The sequence below is a fragment of the Aethalodelphis obliquidens genome, unplaced genomic scaffold, assembly GCF_003676395.1.
Source record: "Aethalodelphis obliquidens isolate GAN/ISIS:26980383/991018 unplaced genomic scaffold, ASM367639v1 scaffold15, whole genome shotgun sequence".
NCBI classification, from domain to species: Eukaryota; Metazoa; Chordata; class Mammalia; order Artiodactyla; family Delphinidae; genus Aethalodelphis; species Aethalodelphis obliquidens.
In genome coordinates, this window is record NW_020837959.1 from 28422476 (window position 1) to 28443345 (window position 20870).

At 38.1% G+C, this 20870-nt stretch overlaps 1 protein-coding gene across 5 annotated transcripts; it reads left to right on the plus strand.

Annotated features, from left to right (window-relative positions):
* The first annotated feature begins 133 nt into the window (after positions 1-133).
* On the plus strand, positions 134-20445 carry FBXL3 (F-box and leucine rich repeat protein 3). 5 transcript variants are annotated; one of them, XM_027116044.1, is made up of 6 exons: positions 489-586; positions 1618-1898; positions 4950-5301; positions 8137-8277; positions 11527-11698; positions 17924-20445. In XM_027116044.1, exons 3-6 carry the CDS (start codon positions 4951-4953, stop codon positions 18565-18567), a joined length of 1308 nt encoding a protein of 435 aa, XP_026971845.1. In that variant the 5' UTR covers positions 489-586; positions 1618-1898; position 4950; the 3' UTR covers positions 18568-20445. The 5 variants fall into 5 exon arrangements, with proteins under 5 accessions (XP_026971848.1, XP_026971843.1, XP_026971847.1 ...); XM_027116047.1 differs by lacking the exon at positions 1618-1898 and having other exon boundaries at positions 134-586; positions 11590-11698; XM_027116042.1 differs by lacking the exon at positions 1618-1898 and having other exon boundaries at positions 200-586.
* Positions 20446-20870: the final 425 nt, after the last annotated feature.

The following is a 20870-nucleotide window of genomic DNA, read 5'->3' on the forward strand; positions in this document are numbered from 1 at the left end:
TTAGGCATCTAGCTGGCTCCAGCCCTCCCACCGTCGGTTTCAAGACGAAAAACCCCGAAAAGCCGCAGTCACGTATCCGGGAGGAAAGCGGCAGACACTCCAGCCTGAACCAGGTGACTGAGGCCCGCGGCCGCGCGGGGCGGGGCGCGCTCCCGAATGGGCGCGGCCTCCTCCCGCCCCCCGCCTCGCCCTCCGCGGACGCGCCGCGGCGGAGACGCGCCAGGGGAAGCGGGCGGCCGCGAAGGCGGGCGCCATTTTGGACTCAGTGTCTGGCCCGCGGCGCAGAGGACCTACACGGTGATGGTGGCTGCGGCTCGCTGAAGGCGTCTCTCGCGCGGCGACGAGAGACCTGGGAGAAGGACGCGGACGGCGCGGGACTGAGAAGGGCGGCTTCTCCCTGGGCAGCCAGAGCCGCAAAGGCGGAGCCGCGTTGGCGTCCGCCCCGGGACCAGCGCTTCGGATGCGGGTGGAGCGCGGGGCGCCACGGCAGCGGGAGCGCAAGGCGCGGGGCCTCATGTGAGAGTCGCGAGCCAAGCCGCCCGCGGAGCCCGGGGTGGAGTGTGGGGGAAGCCGCCCCCGGCAGCAGGTAACTGCCGAGGGCCCGAGCCCCGTGGCGTGGGCGGGGCCGGGGAGGGTCGCCGACGTGGGCGGGCGGCTGGGCGGGCCGGGGGGCGCGGGGCCCCGGGTGCGCTCGCGCGGCTCCTCGGGAGCGCGGCGCAGCGGCCCGACAGCGGACCCTGCCCCGGGGCATTTCCCCGCAGAACCTGCTTCAAAACAGGTCAACAAGGCGTGGTGCGTGCGCGGCGGCGGCCTGCAGCAGTCTCCCCGCGACACCTCCGAGCCTGTCGTCCGGCTTTGTTAACCCTCGGCGGGGGCTGGTGACCGACACGTTTGAGCTTGCGCTCTGTCCGGCTCTTCCCGGTGTCGGCTAAGGCCGTGCTTGTAGCTTGAGAAATGAGGGGCATTAAGATGTCAAAACAGACTGCCCGGGGTAGGGCGCCCCAGAAATGTCAGGGAAAGCCAATCCGTGGAGGTGGCGCGGGAGGAGGGGACGCCCGGGCCGCTCGTAGCCACGTGGAAAAGTTGGTCAACTTGTGATTAGCAGCTTCGCGCCTGCTTTGAGCAAGAGCACCCCTTTCAGATGGGGTTGCGTGCAGGGATCGGGAAAACAGCCTGTTAAATGATTGGCCTGTATCTCCAGGCTAAGAGATGAGCTATTTTGTTGCTGATCATGTCCAGTGGAACGGCCCAGATCTTTTGATTAGAGTCGTCTTCCTTCTACTCCTGAAATCTTTATAAACACGCCATCAACTTCTAGTATCTACAAATGATCGCACCACCACACTCTCTGATACCATCTAGTCCTGAGTTAAGCTCTTTGCGCTGTTTTAGTCTTGTGTTCCAGCCAAAGAATGCATATTAATTGTGATATTAGTCAAAGAAGAACATAAATGGAAAGGAAGTGTGTTGCCCAAAACAGGCTTTTTAGAGCTAACTACAAATGGGCTTTTAAAATTGCTACCAGTGCAATGTACTAAAAATACAACGAGGGGCACGCGGCTAAGTGTTTTCCTCTGCTGCTCTTCAACTGATGTTCAAGTGGACTGCTTCTTTCAGAGTGTATGGAAATGTGAAGAGTAAATTGCATAATTCCCTGTGCTGCTCAACGAGGCTGGAGTCTTTCCTCATTAGTTTGCTTTTTGATGCTTCGTAGCAGTATAAGTCCCTCACCAGATGCTTTTAGGGGCCTAAGTTGCATCGATTATTTGGGGCCTGGAAAAGTTACAGTTTGAACTGAACTGCCGGAGGCATGAAGAGGCCTAGTTCGGGTGCTCTACAAAATCTAAGAGATGTTGATCATCCAGCTTCTCCTCTGCACTCCTGTTCAAGTGTGAGAGGTATTTTCACTTTGACTAAAAGTAGGAGATGAGATAATCCATTGAAGTAAATTCTTTGCAGACTGGTGGATGCTCAAAATTGTTTAACTTTCTGTATAACAGCTTCATGTGTAAATAGATTTAATAAAATACTTTTGAAAGCAATGTAAATTTTTGCATGAATAAATGAGATCATCGTGGAAAAAATTAGACATTAAAATTTTTTCTTAGGTGCCCACTATGAGCTCACATTTTTATGCATACATGAGGATAATACAGAGACATTTATATTGGCATTTGGTCTTACATTTTTTCTATTGCTTAGTATACTGTAATTCTGACATATTACAGTCATATATTGATAATTTACAGACTAGTCATAGACTAGTAAGTGCTTAAAATATACTTTGGTGATCATATAGTGTTATATATCTAGACCAAGAGATACTTTTCCTCAATGTTGCATACTTTTTTTTGATATGTCAACTTTTTTCTCCCCTCAATTTGGAAAGGTATTGAAATATACTTTATTTAAAAACAAGACTGCAACAGACAAAAGAAGGTATTTGTTAGGATCAGCAAAGATAACTGTGTAAAAAAGGCTGTCATTTTTGTTTATATGGCCATATACTTTAAAGTAAAATGAATCATTCTGTGTTTTTTTTTTTTGCGGTACACGGGCCTCTCACTGATGTGATCTCTCCCATTGCGGAGCACAGGCTCCGGATGCGCAGACTCAGCGGCCATGGCTCAAGGGCCCAGCCGCTCTGCGGCATGTGGGATCCTCCTGGACCTGGGCACGAACCCGTGTCCATGCATCGGCAGGCAGACTCTCAACCACTGCGCCACTAGGGAAGCCCGAATCATTCTGTCTTTAAGTTGAATAGTTCTGGTTTTAGAAGACTTTTCTCCAGAAATAGATCAGCATTCTTTAATAAGGAGTAGAAATTATAAAGATAACTTCATTATGTTTTTAATCTGTTTCTCAAAATTCTGAGTAGTTTTAGGTAGTCAGAAGAGAAATTATGAGCCCTGAGTAGCAAACTCTTTGTTCTTTGACCCAGATTTTATATGCTAAAACTAAAGTAAGCCTTCAGGATAAGTTAAAGCAGAAAAATGGGTCATAATGACACTTATCTCAACCTCTAGTGAGAATTATTCCTAGGAGAGACCTTTTTTAATATTAAATATGACATTGTAGATTATACTGCCTTGTCTCTCAACACATTTTAAAAATGTATTCTTAGATTCAGACGTAAGTTTTAGTCTTCTATAAAACTACCCTCTTGCTATCACCTCTGTCATTCTGTTTTCTCCCTTCCTCTCCCCCTGCACAATATTATATACATAATTTAATTTACTTAACTTAGAGTTGGAAGTAGGAGTAATGAGGAATAGGTGGTTTACTGCACATGTACTAAGACCTCCTGGGCTGATTTTAATGGCATGAAAGTCAGGGTCCTCTGCCATTTTCCTCCAGGCCCTAATCCTCCTTCACAATTTTAGCTAGCTACTAGAGAGAGAGTCTGCAGAGACATATTTGGTTAAGAGCCATGCTTGTGTACATTTGTCCCACACAGGAGTCAGAATTCTTACATACTGATGTGCCAGACGAAGGGAGCTAGAGCTACAAGCCATCCTTTGTGAAAAAGTTGTGACTCTAAATCCAAACCATACCCTGCCAGAACTGCTCTCTAGAGACAAAAGTATTGCAGGCTCTAAACTAAACAGGGATACCAGTGAGTGGTCTGCAGTTACCCCCATTTAGTTAGAGCCTGCAATATTTATTTTTCCAAATAAATCAAAACGAGACCTTTTATCTGATTACAGTTTAATTCACTGACATTAAAAGAAACGTGTAAAATATAGGGAAGCATACTGGCAAAAGAAAAAATCACCTGTAATCCCACCACTATTATTGTCCCACTATTATTATATAATCCCACTATTATAGTTACTATATTAATGTGGTAATCTACTTCCAGTGTATCTTTCTCATACATAAGCTTGCGTTCTCATTCTCTCTCATACACACTTCATTTTAAAACAAATCTAGGATCATTCTTTGCCCTCTGGTTGGTAACCTCTGTTTCTTGTGTTGCACTTTAATGTCCTTAATACTAGACTGCTTTCCTATACCTGAGTTCAGCAATCATCGATATCTCCTTTCAAAAGCCCTAATAACTGTTTAATTCCTAACAAGAACCCTGCGTATTTCTGTTATTCCCATTTCACAAACTGAAGCACAGGCAAGTCAAGTAATTTGTTCAAGGCCACATAACCAGTGAGAGGCAGAGCCAGGAATTAAACCAGGGAGCTTGATTCCAGAACCCATTCTCTTTAACCGTACTACTGTTTTACACAACAACAACAAAACTACTTTCAAAAAATCAAATGGAATGCAGGTCATACAAACAGATAGAATAAACACTTAACTCTCATTCAAAAATACAACTTGGATAAAACATTGCAACAGCAAGTGATGTGTTGGAAGAAGCAGCCACATTCCAGACCAAATACGCACAGTGGGGATGAGTTTGCTCATTTTAAGCAGAGATTGGGTCTGGCAGTAACACATATCACAGGCTACCCAGTGTGGAGAGATCTGTTGATTACTTAATTCAGGTCTTCTCTGGAGGTTCCTGGGACTCTGCCATGAATTCAGGAATTCAAATATAGTAGGTACCCTTAGATGACTTTTAAGAAATCTTGAGAAAGTGTCACTGTAGGTTCTCTTTTATATTCCTTGTAGTTGACTGCAACTTTTGAAATATAAATTCTTGGTTTAGCTTCAAAATTATGATCAACTTCTCCCCCCAGGTAGTACAGTACAAATGTTTAAAAGCACCTACCAAAGACATAAGTTTGTAAAACGACAGTTGGTCTCTGCTGGCGTTTTTCATTATATTTTGTTTTGACATTCTTCTCCTTGAATTCCTGATCCACTTCTTCCTGCATGTTTCTGTTGGTATTTGTAAGCACATGTACACACATCTCAGTGACAGAAGAATGAATTTTGGATTTATTTCTATTGAAAAGTATAAAAAAAAATGATGCATTTTTTCTGAATAGGATGAAACGAGGAGGAGGAAGAGATAGTGACCATAATTCATCAGAAGAAGGTACTGCAGAGAAATCCAAGAAACTGAGGACTACAAATGAGCGTTCTCAGACTTGCGATTGGGGTAATCTCCTTCAGGACATTATTCTCCAAGTGTTTAAGTATCTGCCTCTTCTTGACCGGGCTCATGCTTCACAAGTTTGCCGCAACTGGAACCAGGTATTTCACATGCCTGACCTGTGGAGATGTTTTGAATTTGAACTGAATCAGCCAGCTACATCTTATTTGAAAGCAACACATCCAGAGCTGATCAAACAGATTATTAAAAGACATTCAAACCATCTACAATATGTCAGCTTCAAGGTAATACTTTAAATCCTTCTTTTAAAAATAAAGCATATTTAGTGGCTTTTGTGTCCTAAACCAATACATCTTCTCATGTCTTTAAACTATTGCCTTTTTAGGGAAAGTGCTGAAAGATTTAGAGTAATCGTGTACCTTAGAGGCTATCATAAATAACTATATTGAGCTAAATTATTCCATTTTATTATAAATGTTACTAATTTCTTAAAAGAGTGGAAGCAACCATTAAATAAACATATACCAAAGCTGTCACATTGAATTATTGTGAACAAATTTGAACCAAAAGAAATAATACAGTAAAATAAATAAAAGATGTGGAAATTTTCACTAAAACTTAATTGTTATTTTTATTTAATAGGACTGAGTTTTGCTTATTGATGGCTTTGTGATATGGAGTTTTTAAAGAAAAAAGAGATACAGAAACTCTCTGTAAAAGGTTTGGATGAGTATATTTTAGAGAGAAATAGACAAAGGTACATGGAAGAATGCCAGACAGAACTGTTTGTTTCTTTTCATTGCCAGCAGGGACGTACTGGAAATTAGGTAGTGATGAGATAAATGAAGAGGGGTGGCTTTTTGAGATGTCCAGAATAGTTTAAGGAATCATAGTGGTTTGTATGAGTACAGAGGCTTGTAGTGTTTTGTTTTGGGGTTGAGTAATGAAATGTGGGTACGTTCACTAAATCCTTAATACACCTGATAATTATTGTTGAAAAGTAACACATGAATACCTGATTTGCCATATGCAGCTGTTGTTAAACAGGTCACTTTAACCCATATATAGCAATGGTTCTTAACCCAGAGATCCCTTGCCAAAACTAAAGTCTTATCTGCTTCCAAGACTGTCATTCCTTTTTTTTTTTTTTTTTTTTCCTGTGGTACGCGGGCCTCTCACTGCTGTGGCCTCTCCCGTTGCAGAGCACAGGCTCCAGACGCGCAGGCTCAGCGGCCGTGGCTCACAGGCCCAGCCGCTCCGCGGCATGTGGGATCCTCCCGGACCGGGGCACGAACCCGTGTCCCCTGCATCGGCAGGCGGACTCTCAACCACTGCGCCACCAGTGAAGCCCTTTCATTCCTTTTAAAATGGGGATTACCTGTTTATTCTCCCATATGTGTCACAAGAGGAGAGAGACCTGGTGTTGGGAATGGTTGGGTGTATTACGGCTGTCTTTCCAGAAAAATGCACAAAGGCACTTAGGCCACCAAGTGTAGGATTGCTAGATTTAGCAAATAAAAATAGGGGATGCCTAGTTAAATTTGAATTTCAGATAATCAGCGGATAATTTTTAGTATAAGTATCCCTGGCATTATTTGGGACATACTTAATACTTATTTAATTGGATGTCCTGGATGTTATGTTGCATCCTAACTGAGGACAAGGGTGGGGGAATAGTGGGAGGATAGAACAAACAAAAATCCAGGAACTCCTTATGTGTTGTCCCTCTCCGCCTGCCCATGAGGAAACCTGAAGAGCCTTCCCCTCGGTTTCAGTCATCTTTGAGTTGTCTAAAAGTGTTATAATGGTAAATCCTATAAAAAGATGAGTATAATACATTAATCTCCTAGGTCTAAAGACCAGTGCCATCCAGTGGATTGGCTGGGTCAGTGTTAACCTGTGACACAATTCAGCTGTATCCAACATGTGTAACCTTCACAAAACCATTTGTCCTATAAGCTTAAACATTTTTATTAGGGATTGTTTATTTTTCTGAGGAAATTTCTGATTTGTAGAAAGAGCCACATCCCAGGATTCTTCTGAGCTCTCCTGATAATATTTGTGTTTAATTCTTCACTGACCATAGGCCAGAGTCTTATAGTCAGAGTTATTAATGTAGAACAATGGTTCTCAGATTCTATGTGCATCGGAAATGCCTGGAGTGCTTACTGAGACAAAGTTTGCTGGGTTCCAGCGCTCCATTACTGATTCGGATAGTCTGTATTGGGCGTGAGAATGTGCATTTCTAGCAAGTCCCCAGCTGCTGCTGCTGGTCCAGAACCAGAGCAGTTCTCAAAAGAACCACTGGTGTAGAGAAACGTAGCCAAAGGGTGGGATTGAAAATAGTTCTGAAACTGTGTAATGTAAATTGGTATATCAGTTTTACAACGAGCTCTTCAGGACATTTTTGGGTTAAGGTAATTTACGTCAATCTGGAAATTAAAGGAATATTACTTTTAACTACTCTAAGATGCTTTTTAGCCCAGGGAACAGCTTCCTTTTTGATAGACGAGCTCCTTCTTATATCCTTAAGGAGTTTTTTGGCCATATTTTCCTTCCCCCAGGAAATGTCTATGCAAAAGAGTACATGGGAGCAGCCACTTCTTGTTTGGTTCAGATTTTCATGCTTGACTAGTTGGACACCCTCATTTTACTTCACATTCATCTTTCAATTAATAACATTAATGGTAAATCCCAGGTTGTGATTCACTGGAACCTTCTGAGTAAATACTCATTCAGTTTGTTTTGAAGCATTTGTACCATAGCCACTGTATTTACATGTATGATCTGATCCACTGCCAAATATATAATTATTTTTCAAAGATTGTAAGTTCATATTTCCATTAGGTTATATAGTCTGTTTGTAATAAGTCAACTTAAAAGCCAGGTCTTTTTAACATTAAATAGATATCTTATCATAGTGAAAGTTAAGCCTTGACAGTTGCCCTTACAGTTTTTCAGGGAGATTCAGAGAAGCTTGACATTGTATGTGAGGGTAGATGATTGAAAGGATAAATATTAATTCTTTAAATTATAATGCAATAAACTAATAACTGTATTTCTTGCTTTTGTAAAGTTAAAATATGCACGGAGAAATGCGACCATATTCATGTGTAAAGGATGTTTTCTTTTCCCAGGTGGACAGCAGCAAAGAATCAGCTGAAGCAGCTTGTGATATATTATCACAACTTGTGAATTGCTCTTTAAAAACACTTGGACTTATTTCAACTGCTCGGCCAAGCTTTATGGATTTACCAAAGGTATCTGCTGGTTTTGTTTTATTAGCTTTTACTGAGAAATCCAGTGAAATCCTACCCATTTCTTGTACTGATAATGAGAATGTAAGAAAAGTGGTATGTAAAATGGAAAACCAGTTACTATTTAGAATGTTAAGTATTAAGATTTTTTTTTAGAGCACTTTTCCTTTTTTAAAAACTTTGTGTTTCCTTATGGGTAATATTAAAGAGTGAGTGAATTTGCAGAGTATTCTATAGGAAGCACTGAAAGAGACTAAGTAAAACTGAGAAATAAGCGTATTAGAAAAAAAGAGACATACAGATGCTCCCTTTTGGACTTTCAGAGCAGATTGGTGAGATTATAATCAAAGAAAAGTAGACAGTGCCAGTATTAAGAGCAGGTAGAGCTCGCCTAGGAAGTCTTCTGGTAAGTGTGTAAAGATTTGTTCTTGAGCAGAGTTAGTATAAGTACAGCTTAGATTAATTTACAGACTTTACTTAAAGAAAACTTTTTTTTGGTGAAATTTATATAAATTTTATATTCATATATATGTTCTGACATGGTCCTGCATGTAATTCGAGATAGTCTCTTTCTCTAATAACTATTCTCTTAAAATAGAAAAATAAGTGTGCATTTTTAGAAAGGCAACTGATAAAATCCCTGTGTAAGTTAGCTCATGTTCAGTTAGGTTAGTATCCAGCAGTAATCTGTAAGATTTTATCAGAATACGCCACAAACTAAAATATAGACACCCCTTTAAACACCTAATCGTTTAATTTACTAGGATGATCAGAAAGAAATGTGCCTCCTTTTATTGCACTTCACTTTATTGCAGCACTTCACAAATAATGCATTTTTAACAAATTGAAGGTTTGTGGCATGCAGGCAAGTCACTTGGCACCATTTTTCCAACAGCATTTGCTCACTTCATGTCTCTATGTCACATTTTGGTAATTCTTGCAGTATTTCAGACTTTTTCATTATTGTTTTACTGGTTATAGTGATCTGTGATCAGTGATCTTTGACGTTACTATTGCAAAAAGATGACAGCTTGCTGAAGCCTCAGGTGATGATTAGCATATTTTAGCAATAAAGTATTTTTTAATGTATATACATTGTGTTTTTAAATATAATGCTATTGCATACTTAATAGACTACAGTGTAGTGTAAACATTACTTTTATATGAACTGGGAAACTAGAAAACTTGTGTGACTAGCTTTATTGTAACAGTCGCTTTATTGTGGTAGTCTGGAACCAATTCCTGCCCTATCTCCGAGGTACGTCTGTATTACTAAATTGAATTTATATTATAACCCAGGCTGTTCAATGGAATATCAGTAACAAATGTATCACCAGTTGATTTCAAAGTCTTAATTAATTTTTTAAAAGGTTCATTGAATATGTACATTTGAGATAAATTGTTTTCCTCATGTGTAACATGGGGGAAATCAGCAAGAGTCTGTTCATGTCAACATTTTAAGGTTCTAAGTATAGGAGTTCAATCACTGTGGTTCTCAAACTTAATATGCATAACAATCATCTGAGGAACTTCTAAGTTTTGGGTATCCTTCCAAATTTCCTTTTCCTAAGAGCAGTCCAGGTGGTTCTGATTAAGATGGTTCATGGCCCTCTAAGAAGCACTGAGTTATGTGGTATAGTAATGCCTTGTTCAAGCTTCATATGGGAAATGAATTATTTTGAATTGATTTTTCTGTGTACATATTGTAGTTAAAATATAAGTACACATACAGTATGTAAAAGATACCATAGTAAAAGGTATGTTGAACATAATTTCCTTCTTTTTTTATTACTCAGGATGATCATTATGCATATCTAGTACTAGTACTAGTAGTACTATAATACTAGTACTAGTACTAGTATTATACTTACATGCAGTCATTTTGGTTTTGGGAACTATGGGTGCATCTGGGACTCTTCCTTCCTTATTAAATGGGCCTAGGATGTTTATGCTGTTTTTCTTTCTTTTCTTATTATGGCTTTCGTAGAATATTGAAAGCCTATATTGCTATATCTTGGAAATCCTGGGAGAACTGAAGAGAACGTGAAACAACTGTATTTGACCAGAGCTAACTCTGAGGGAAATGGGAAAAAGAAGTCAGTGATGGAGTCATGCATATACTAATACATATATAGTTGAATTTAATATGGAAATATTAGGAGAAAGATGTTAACATTTAAGTTGTTAAACAGATACTTAATCAAAATTTAAGTAGTTATTTAATCACAGTAGGAAAAAAGTAATTTAGGGAATGTGACCAAGAAGATGTTTCGTTGTACTTTCTTGGCTACTACTTGTACTACTTGGCCCTCATCCCTCCCTTTCACTGCTGTAGTGAGTCCATTGGTTATGGCTTATTAGCTCTGATCCGGAGTCCCATACTTTGTGCTTTAATTCCTATTTCCTACAATGGTTAGGAAATGGTTTCCTACAGTGGTCTTTAGGTCAGATTCTGTGTCCAACAGAATATTACATATATAGATAATTGTAGATAATTTAGCAAATTTAAAGGAGTTTTTTTTTTTTTAATATTTATTTATTTGGGTGCTCCAGCCCTTAGCTGCGGCACACAGGATCTTTAGTTGCGACATGCAAACTCTTAGTTGTGGCATGTGGGCTCTAGTTCCCTGACCTGGGATCAAACCTGGGCCCCCTGCATTGGGAGCACATAGTCTTAGCCACTGGACCACCAGGGAAGTCCCTAAAGGAGTTTTAAGTTTGGAATTTTATTTAGTTATGATTTTTATAATTTTAGAATCAAATTTTGTATGAGCTTCCATATTCCAAATAAGTCTTTCATAGCTTCTAAGTTGATTGTTGTTTTAATTTTTGATGATTTTGCTAATAGTTATTAACTATTTTAGTGGTCATTACTATCACCAAAAAAGAATGCAGTTCAGTGTTAATACACTGGAGTAGGATTTCCAGATAAGGTGATGTGAAGTGTCTGAGAGGTATTCTCATTCTGGGTTCCAGAGTTCCTCTTTTTACTTACCAGTGACTGTTGTGATTCAGAGACACCCATCCTGAGGTTTGAAATCTTTTTTCCCCCACGTAAAAAGGTCGTTCTCAAAGATGGTGGGAAGTCACCTCTCTTTTTTACCATATTCCCACAACAGAGTGAGGGGCTGCTACCCCAAAACAGTTGTGAAATACATTAGGGTTCAGATGAACTATGTGTGTATTATATGAAAACCCCTCAATTCTCATTTGTAAAAATTGAAACAGTGTTTCAATTTTTTTGTTTTTCAGTCTCACTTTATCTCTGCACTGACGGTTGTGTTTGTAAACTCCAAGTCTTTGTCCTCCCTTAAGATAGATGACACCCCAGTAGATGATCCCTCCCTCAAAGTACTAGTGGCCAACAACAGTGATACACTCAAGTTGCTAAAAATGAGCAGCTGTCCTCACGTCTCTCCAGCAGGTATGTGTGGCTTTTGCCAGATAATATTTTAGTAAAATGTATTGATGTGTTTATCAAATTAAGGAGAATTATGATCATTAACCTTGAAGGTGAGTTCATATGATTATTTCCTCTCTATTGAATAAAAATATTTTTATTGTTATAATACAGTAGCATAAATTCTGTAGCATTCCTAGTGTAGCCACTTACTTTCAACTTATTTTCTAATCTTTTTATTTGGCAATTTGTGTCCAACCTGTGCTAGAAAATGGATAAATTAAAAAAATAAAAGGAAAGGACACTGCGAGGTCAGCCTGAGATGGCCCTTTAGGTAAAGTAGAATTTTCTCTAATTGTGGTTGAGCTAACAGGGTAGGTTTTGAGTCATAGAAATCTCACAGTTGCTTTTTGTCTCACTATGTGGAGGGAGAGGAGTTGTGCTGAAGTTATCACCTTACATTTTGCAAAATAGTCCTTTTCCTAAGTTGAGTTTTAGAGCCGAGGGCATCAAATGGAGGAGCAGCATTATTAATGCTCTTCCCAGCTTTTCTTGTATAGACTAAGCATTACTAGATTATTCACTTTGAGAGCATTTAAATTCCAAATGGTTTGTATTATAAAGCAGTTATAAACCTACACTTTGTGTTAGTCTGATGCTTCATTCCTGACTCACCCTCCAACTGTTGACATCTCTCCCAACCATTTTGCTGTGTTACTTTGGAAAACCTGTTTTGATCTCTTTACAGAACACCTCCCACCTTTTTGCCATAACTAAAGCCTGGCCTTCCCCCAAGAAAATGATTCCCTCTTGGATGGAGATTACTTTCTATCCTCCCATGTCTCCCACACGGAGGGTGTGGTGATGGGAATGGTGAGGTCTATTGCAGTGTTTTCCTATCTTTTTCTGCCGCTTCTAGATTATCATTGAAGGTGATAATCTAAATAAAATAGAAGTTAAGAAGATCGGGCATTGGCAGCTCCTTGTGTGACCATGGTCACATTTTACTGTCTACCGTATATAGGTTCCTGTGAGAGTACAGTCCATACTTCATAGTGTACAAAGATCTTTGTATCCTGACCCCCACCTCTCTCTTTAATCTTGTTTGCTTTTTACTCATGTGTAGCTTTTATTTGAGCCCTATGTAACAACAGTTCTTTGTATGTGTGTGTGGCCAGTACACTGTACCTTGGAGAATGCCTCTATAAAAAAATTTTTTTTTACTTCTTCACCTGGCTAACTCCAGTCCAGCCTTCAAAATTTAGTTCAGCTGTTCCAGTTTCTTCCTCCTCCCGTCTGGTTTAGAAGCCCCACTTGCTGTTTCCATAGCACTCTCAACATAGCTTGTAGCACTTACCACACTGTACGAGAACCTTTGGGTCTCTGGTTTCTCTGTGAAACTGAGCTCATTATTCTCTTTATCCTGGTACATCTCATGCTCATTTATTTTTATTAAATATACAGATCAGTGCTCATAATATAGTATAAGCTTGCTTGGTCTTACTGAGCTTTAATGGCATTTGGATTAGTTGTTGGGAAGGGGAGAGAAAGAGCACCTGTAATACTTTAAGAGTATAAACACAGGATTTAATATAAAATTTAACACTTATGTATTTTTTTTCTATCCATATTTTGTATAATTAGATAGTTTCTTTCTCTAAGTTGTAATTAAGGGCAATTTTCTATGCCTTTTTCTTCACTGAACAGTTTTTCAGTTCAATTTTTATCAAAAAATGTTTCCCATTTCATATAGTCCTTATAATTGTCTATTACTGGACCTCTAAGCACCATTTGACACTAGTGACTTGATTTTCCTCCTTCCTCTCTGATAGTTCCTACTGTGTTTCCTTTGCTAGTTTCTCTTTTCATTCCTTAAATTTTGGTGTTTCACTGTGTTCCGTACTGGACCCTTTATTGTTTTATTCTGTAAACTCTGGGCTGTGTCAGCTTCATCAGTGGCTTCAGTTATGTTCTATATGTTAACACCTCCTACTTTTAGTGTTTCTGGAACTCCAGAGCTATGTGTTGAGCTGCTGATGGCCTAGTGCCTCTAGAATGTCTCACTGGTACGTCAGATTAATGAACTTCCTTTTCCCCCTATTGAAATCTCTTGCTTCTCCCTTTTTACTGTCTCAGTGAATGGTACTGCTTGTTTGGTTGTCAGGGACCGAACAGATATCCTTGATTTCTTCTACCCTTACTTTCTACATCCCTTTAGTCACTGAGGTCTAGTGACTCCATCACTGATATATGCTTTGAATCTCTATGCTATTTACTGAATGTTTGTGGTGTTCTCCTCCACCCCTCACTCACTGCCCCAGTTCACATGTTGAAGCCCTACTCCCCAGTGTTTGAAAGTGGGTTGGGAGGTATTTAGGTCATAAGGAAGAAATCCTCATAAATGGGATTAGTGCCCTTCTAAGAAGGGATAGGAAAGATGATCTGATCTCTCTTTCTGCCATGTGAAGACACAGCAAGAAGCCAGAAAGAGTTCTGGCCTCACCAGAACCCAACCTCGCTGGCACCCGATCCTGGACTTCCAGCCTCCAGAACTGTGAGAAATAAATGTTTATTGTTTAAGCCACCCAGTCTGTGGTGTTCTGTTAAGCAGCTGAAACTAATACACTCTGCCTTTCTTCATGTCCACTCTAATCTAGCCCTGTAAGCTTTGTGAGTACCCTCTTAACTGATTTCCTAACTTGCAGTCTTGCTCTTCTCTAATTTGATTTCCATGGTATAGCCAGAGTAATCTTTCTAACATATACATCTGATTTTTTTCCCTCCAGTTTCCTTCAAAACTTCTCACTATACTTTAGGTAAGTTCCAAACTCCTTACTGAGGCTGACAAGGTCCCATATGATCTGGTCCTTGCCTGTCTATTGGATTTCGGCCTTTAAGATATTCTCTTACTTATATACTGTATGTTGAGCTCCCTTCATTTCTTACAGTGCTTGTGTTTTCGTCCATGTCTGAGTATTCGCACAGAAATGCTATTCTCTTTCCTTCTTTACTCGCCTTTTGCCCTAGCTTGATCCTTCTAAATTCTGTAGGTCTGTGTTAGTTCCGGAAATTCTTCCCTGATTTCCTTGCTGTGACTCCCAGAGCATTCTTGTTTAATTATCTGCTGGCTTCTGTTAGGATAAGGATGTCTTGTTTCTGTTGACTCTTTACCATCCTAGCACCAGTTGTTAACATATAAGACACTCATTAATTATCAGCTGAACTAATGAACATTTAGCTACTTAGTTTTCTGTCTTGTTGATAGGCCAACATTTGCCTCATAGTTCTTTTACAGTTGATCACTTAACTTGTTTCTGCTATTTGCTGTGATTTAAAAAATGAACTGTTTTAGCATATAGTCTGCTTCTGTTAATTTCTTCTTTTGGACAAATTATTTAGAAGTGGAAGAGCTAGGTCAAAGGGTTTAGATTTTTTTAATGCTTCTTGCTGTGTTTTTTTCCAACATGAGTTGTATAAGTTTATACACCACCACCAATGGATTTCTGTACCAGTTTTATAACAGCTTTATTGAGATATAATTCATATATCGTACAGTTTACAATGTATTGACTTTTAGTGTATTGACAGAGTAGTGCATCCATCACTACAGTGAATTTTAAAAAACTTTTACTATCCCCAAAAGTACCTCTTAGCTGTCACTCCCCAAAACCCTCATTCCAACCAGCCCTACGCAATCACTAATCTACGTTCTGTCTCTGTAGATGTACCTATTTTGGACATTTCATGTACATGGAACCGTCTGTGGTCCTTTGTGACTGGCTTCTTTCACTTAGTGTGATGTTTTCAAGGTTCATCCATGTTGTAGCATGTATCAGTATTTCTCTTCTTATTGCCAAATAATATTGCATTTATGGATAATACCACATTTTTCTGTTGATCAGTTGATGGATATTTGGGTTGTTTCTACCTTTTGACTATTATGAATAATGCTGTGAAAATGTATATGCAAGTTTTTGTGTGGACACTTTAATTTCTCTTGGGTGTATAACAAGAATTAGAATTGCTGAATCATGTAGTAACTCTGTTTAACCATTTGAGGAACTGCTAGACTGTTTTCCAAAGCAGCTGCATCATTTTACATTTCCACTAGCAGTGTACGAGGGCTCCAACTTTTTCACATCCTCATCAACACTTATTTGTCTTTTTGAGTATAGCCATCCTAGTGAATGTAAACTGGTATCTTGTGGTTTTGATTTGTATTTTCTTGATGACTCAGATGTCTTTTCATGTGCTTATTGATCACGTGTATATCTTCCTTGGAGAGATGTCTATTCAGATCCTTTGCCTATGTTTCAGTTAGGTTACTTGTCTTTGTATTATTGAGTTGTAATAGTTTACCAGTTTTATCTTTGTCACTATTTCGTGTTAAGTATTTAAGCACTTGTAACTGTGTGTTTTCTATTGCTGCATAACCAACAGCTGCAAATATAGCAGCTTTAAGCATCACCCATTTATTAGCATCCCAGTTCTGTAGGTCAGAGCTAGAGGCATGGCTCAGCAGGCTTCTCTGTTTAGCTAGAGAAGCTCTGAATCTGACTTCCTCTTCTGCAACCAGCCAGAGAAAACTGTTTATAGGGCTCATGTGATTAGATTAGGATCGCCTGGCTAATCTTACTTTAAAGCTAACTGTGCTTCTATAGCATAACAAAAATCATGGGAGTGATCATCTTACCACATTCACAGGTTCTGGAGGTTAGGGCATGGAATCTTGAGGACAACTTTTAGAATTATGCCTGCCACAAATGTTTTAGTAGTCATTAAATGATACCTCAAAGTTTCTTTTATTTGCGTCTTTGGTTACCATTTCCCATGTGTTTATTTCTTTTTATATCAGGCTTTATGAGATTGCGGAGAACAGAGATGTGTCCAGGTTACCTTGGATGATCAGGGTTTATTTCAAAGTATATCCATACCTTGTGGAGAACAGAAGTTTTGCAGTGGCTGAATAGTGAAGCACAGATGTCTTTTACTCCCTCTTCTGGTGACTCTCTTATACTGGTGGTTCAGTTTATCACGTCATTGACTCTGTTGCGTGTATTCTCCTCCCACAGCTGTATAAAGCTTTGGCTTATTGGTGACCTCCGTCTTGTTGCTTCTTAGGCAGGAGGTGAACACATGCACTTAAGAGTCGCTCAGTCTGTGTTTGAATTCCAGCTTTGCTATCTTTAGCTAGCTGACTCAACTTCAAACTAAAAAAGACACTTATTTTTCTAGATTTTTTTTGAGTATTTGTGGGATAACATATCTAGAACCTAACATATCATACTTGTACAATAAATAGTAGATAATATGTTGTCTGTTTTGTTGTTCCTATCCTTGTTTCTAAACACAGAAAAGAAATGGTTTGAGTGGGTCATTTATCAAGTAGTATCAGGGTGTGTCTCTTTGCGGCAGAGTTCTTACACTAGACCACTTCAGAGATCAGATATTGACCTTTGGTAAAACCTGCTCCTGTGCTAGGGGTTTTGGGCAGTTTTTGAAGCATAGTGCCCGAAGTATAAGGAACCATATAAGGAGTTGCTTTCTGAGAACGTTAGAGCTTTAAAAGTCATGATGTATATTTCCATTAATGTGAATTGAGCAGTTATCTTTTGATTCATCTATCTAGTTGATATCTTGGTATTTTTTTCTTAGAAATTTGACAGGCTTGTTACGTTACTATTAGCAGTTAAACTTTTTGTTCATTTGATGGAAGTCTTTTTTTAAAATTTTTCAAATGTCTTATTTAGTTACATAAATCTCATTTTATCTGGTTTTACCTTATTTTTTTCATTAAGATTAGATTTTGAATTTCAAAAAAATGTCTTTTAGCCTGTCACAATGGTCATGTGATTTTTCTTGCTTAACCTATAAACTTAGTGTTAGTCATCAGTTTTTAAAAAAAATATGACACTGTGCATTACTGGGATAAGTCTTATTTAGTCATGGTATATTTTTAAATGATAGTGAATAATTTAAGATTTTTCTGAGTTGGTAAGTGAGCTTCATTTCTTTTAAGGTATCAGATTTAGAATTGGTCTCATTTTCTTACGGACAGAATTGGTAATAGATTTTTAAGTATGTGTGACTTCCTGCTGGTTCAGTCAGTACAACTAGATTGTAAAATGTATAGCTCTGTGGTAACGAAACGTGGTAAAACTTTATTGTAGGCCATGTACTTGATCAAATTCTTGGAGATGGTGGACTTGTAGAAAACTTTATAAGTAATTGGGTCTTCTTTCTTCCAAGGTGTCCTTTGTGTGGCAGATCGGTGTCATGGCTTACGTGAACTGGCCCTGAATTACCACTTGCTAAGCGATGAGTTGCTGCTTGCTCTATCTTCTGAAAAACACGTTCGATTAGAACATTTGCGCATTGACGTGGTCAGTGAGAATCCTGGACAGACACACTTCCATGCTATTCAGAAGAGCAGCTGGGATGCTTTCATCAGACATTCACCCAAAGTGAACTTAGTAATGTATTTTTTTTTATATGAAGAGGAATTTGATCCGTTCTTTCGGTATGAAATACCTGCCACCCATCTTTACTTTGGGAGATCAGTAAGCAAAGATGTGCTTGGCCGTGTCGGAATGACATGTCCTAGACTGGTTGAGCTAGTAGTGTGTGCTAATGGATTACGGCCACTTGATGAAGAGTTAATTCGCATTGCAGAACGTTGCAAAAATCTGTCGGCTATTGGACTAGGGGAATGCGAAGTCTCATGCAGTGCCTTTGTTGAGTTTGTGAAGATGTGTGGTGGCCGCCTGTCTCAATTATCCATTATGGAAGAAGTATTAATTCCTGACCAAAAGTATAGTTTGGAGCAGATTCACTGGGAAGTGTCTAAGCATCTTGGTAGAGTGTGGTTTCCAGACATGATGCCCACTTGGTAAAGACCAGATGACATAGGGCATGATGAATAATAGCACCTTAATTTTAAGCATATTGTATTATAATAAAAGTTTATTTCCTGTAGGTCTGATATAATTCTACTATTTTGTGGCACAGAAATTTGATATCTTCATTGAGTATATAAGGATTGTTTTTTGGAAGACTCATGGACCAGTTTTGGTCAGAAAACTTCATCTATTTCTTTAGCCTAATAGCAGTTAAATCTCAAAAAATTAGAAAAGTGATTCAGATCTGAAAGTAGTAAAGATTAAACATTTTACAGTCTGAAGGAAACAAAACATATATATTGTAATATCTAATAAGTGAGTACTAATAGGTTTTCCAAAATGTTATGTTCTCTATGCATTTTTTAAAAATGTAAACGACATTTTAGGGTCTTCAGTTATACATACACCTGTTATAAGGTGTTTAATATAGCTCAGGAAAGTGAGCATTTTGTGAGAAAAATGTAGGATATATTGTATCTAATGAAAAAGTTTGGTTGAATGTTCTAAAATGTTACAAAGCTGTTGAAAGAAGTATATACAATTAATTGGAACACTTAGAAAAACTGATAAATGTCACACAGTGGTTACTGTAGAAAGATAATAATAAATAGAGCCAAGATCAAATTAAAAGAAAATGAGTGGAATAAAAGGGAGGCAGTGTTTAGCTTTGTATAAACTTTTAGGATTGCTCTGTAATCTGCTAAACTATATAAATTCTTTTCTGTGATACATTACTATGTATGTGGCACTTGGGGCATCATATGTAAAGTAAGGAATGCTTTTACTAGTTCTTCTTGGGTTTATCTTTGTTTAAACTTAGTTTTGAAGTATTACACAATAATTGAAATGAGAAGTTTATTTTAAAAAGCCAAATTGAAATAATTAAAGGTAGAACTTTAAAATGTTTATAAATTGTTTCCATGAAAGAATATTCGTCTCCAGTGAATTTTAGTGATGGCTTATTTTTACATTTTGGAATTATATAGTTATGTAAGTAGAATTTTCAAAAATCATAAAAGCACCAATGTACAGTTCAGCATAAACAGTAAATTTAAAAGAGCATATATTTAAGTTCATAATCATATTTTTGAGTAAATATTGCTCAGTGGACTGGAAAATTTTAATAGAAAAATGTCTGCAGTTTTGTGATAGTTAATTTGGTTAAACTGATATTTTATATTATTTAAGTTAGGCAGCATTTTTATTACTTTCATATGAATAAAGGTAATCCATACATTGTAGAAACTGTAAAAATATTGTTTGGGGCTATATTTAGTTTTTTTTAGATATTACATAAACTTGATTCTGAGCACTAGTGCTAGTAGATATTACCCTCCTAAGGGAAATTAGAAGTGATTTACCCCCAGTGGGATGTATTAGTGCTTGAAACTTAGAAGGCATCTTGGTAGATATGGAAGCTAACAGTCTTACGGATCTATTTTTAAAATAGATTACCTTCCTAAGAATCAAGTAAAAAGGTGATTTTCTGCATAATTTATGCTTCCAAAAGTGATGGTATTCTGAGCGCATATAAATGAGAAGAAAAAAGGCTGGTCCAGACATGGAAATCAAAAGCAATTATTGTAGTATTCCTCCCTCTTACTAAACAGTGAAAAACTTTGTACAAGAAATACCTGTGTTAGTGGATGAAACTTTTTTCTTTGAACAGCTTTGGAAAATGGATTTGACAGTATGTAATCAGTTCTACTAACCAAAGCTTTATTTGGAAATTTACTTTCTGTACAAATTGAATTATATAATGCTTGAAAAACTTTAAGTCACTTCTTAAGCAAAATGCATAGCACTTGTTTATACTGTAAAGTATATGTTAAATGCTTTTATCAATTTTAGAATAAAGATAGTTATTAATGCTGTTGTATTATTTTTTAAAACTACCCTAACAAATGTACTTATTTGATTTTAAAACAAGTTAAGCTTACAGATTTATAGTTTTAGTTTCAAATCCATATCTGATGGATGTAATGTTTAATATTAAATATTTATGGTAGAGTGGCTTTTTTGAGATACAAGATTAGGCATTTAGAATAAGAATTTAAAAAACAGATTGTTCAGGAATAGAAATCTTAGTCAGGATCCTTGAAACCAGCTAGCATTTTTAGAGAGAAACACCTTTATATAAATCCATACAATCAGAATAGTTTTTAAACTATTGAAATTATTTTCATCTCCAGCTTCCATAAAATAACTTCGGTTTACCTTGGTAATCTTAATCTGGGCTATTTTATTAACAATATTATCAGTAAAAAGGCATGACTAAAGATAAGTCAATTTACTGC

Coding starts and splice junctions, on each gene's coding strand:
- FBXL3 (XM_027116042.1), top strand. CDS start 4,951: ATGAAACGAGGAGGAGGAAGAGATAGTGACCATAATTCATCAGAAGAA. Junction 8,278..11,526: donor GCTTTATGGATTTACCAAAG/GTATCTGCTGGT, acceptor TTTGTTTTTCAG/TCTCACTTTATCTCTGCACT. Junction 11,699..17,923: donor TCCTCACGTCTCTCCAGCAG/GTATGTGTGGCT, acceptor CTTTCTTCCAAG/GTGTCCTTTGTGTGGCAGAT.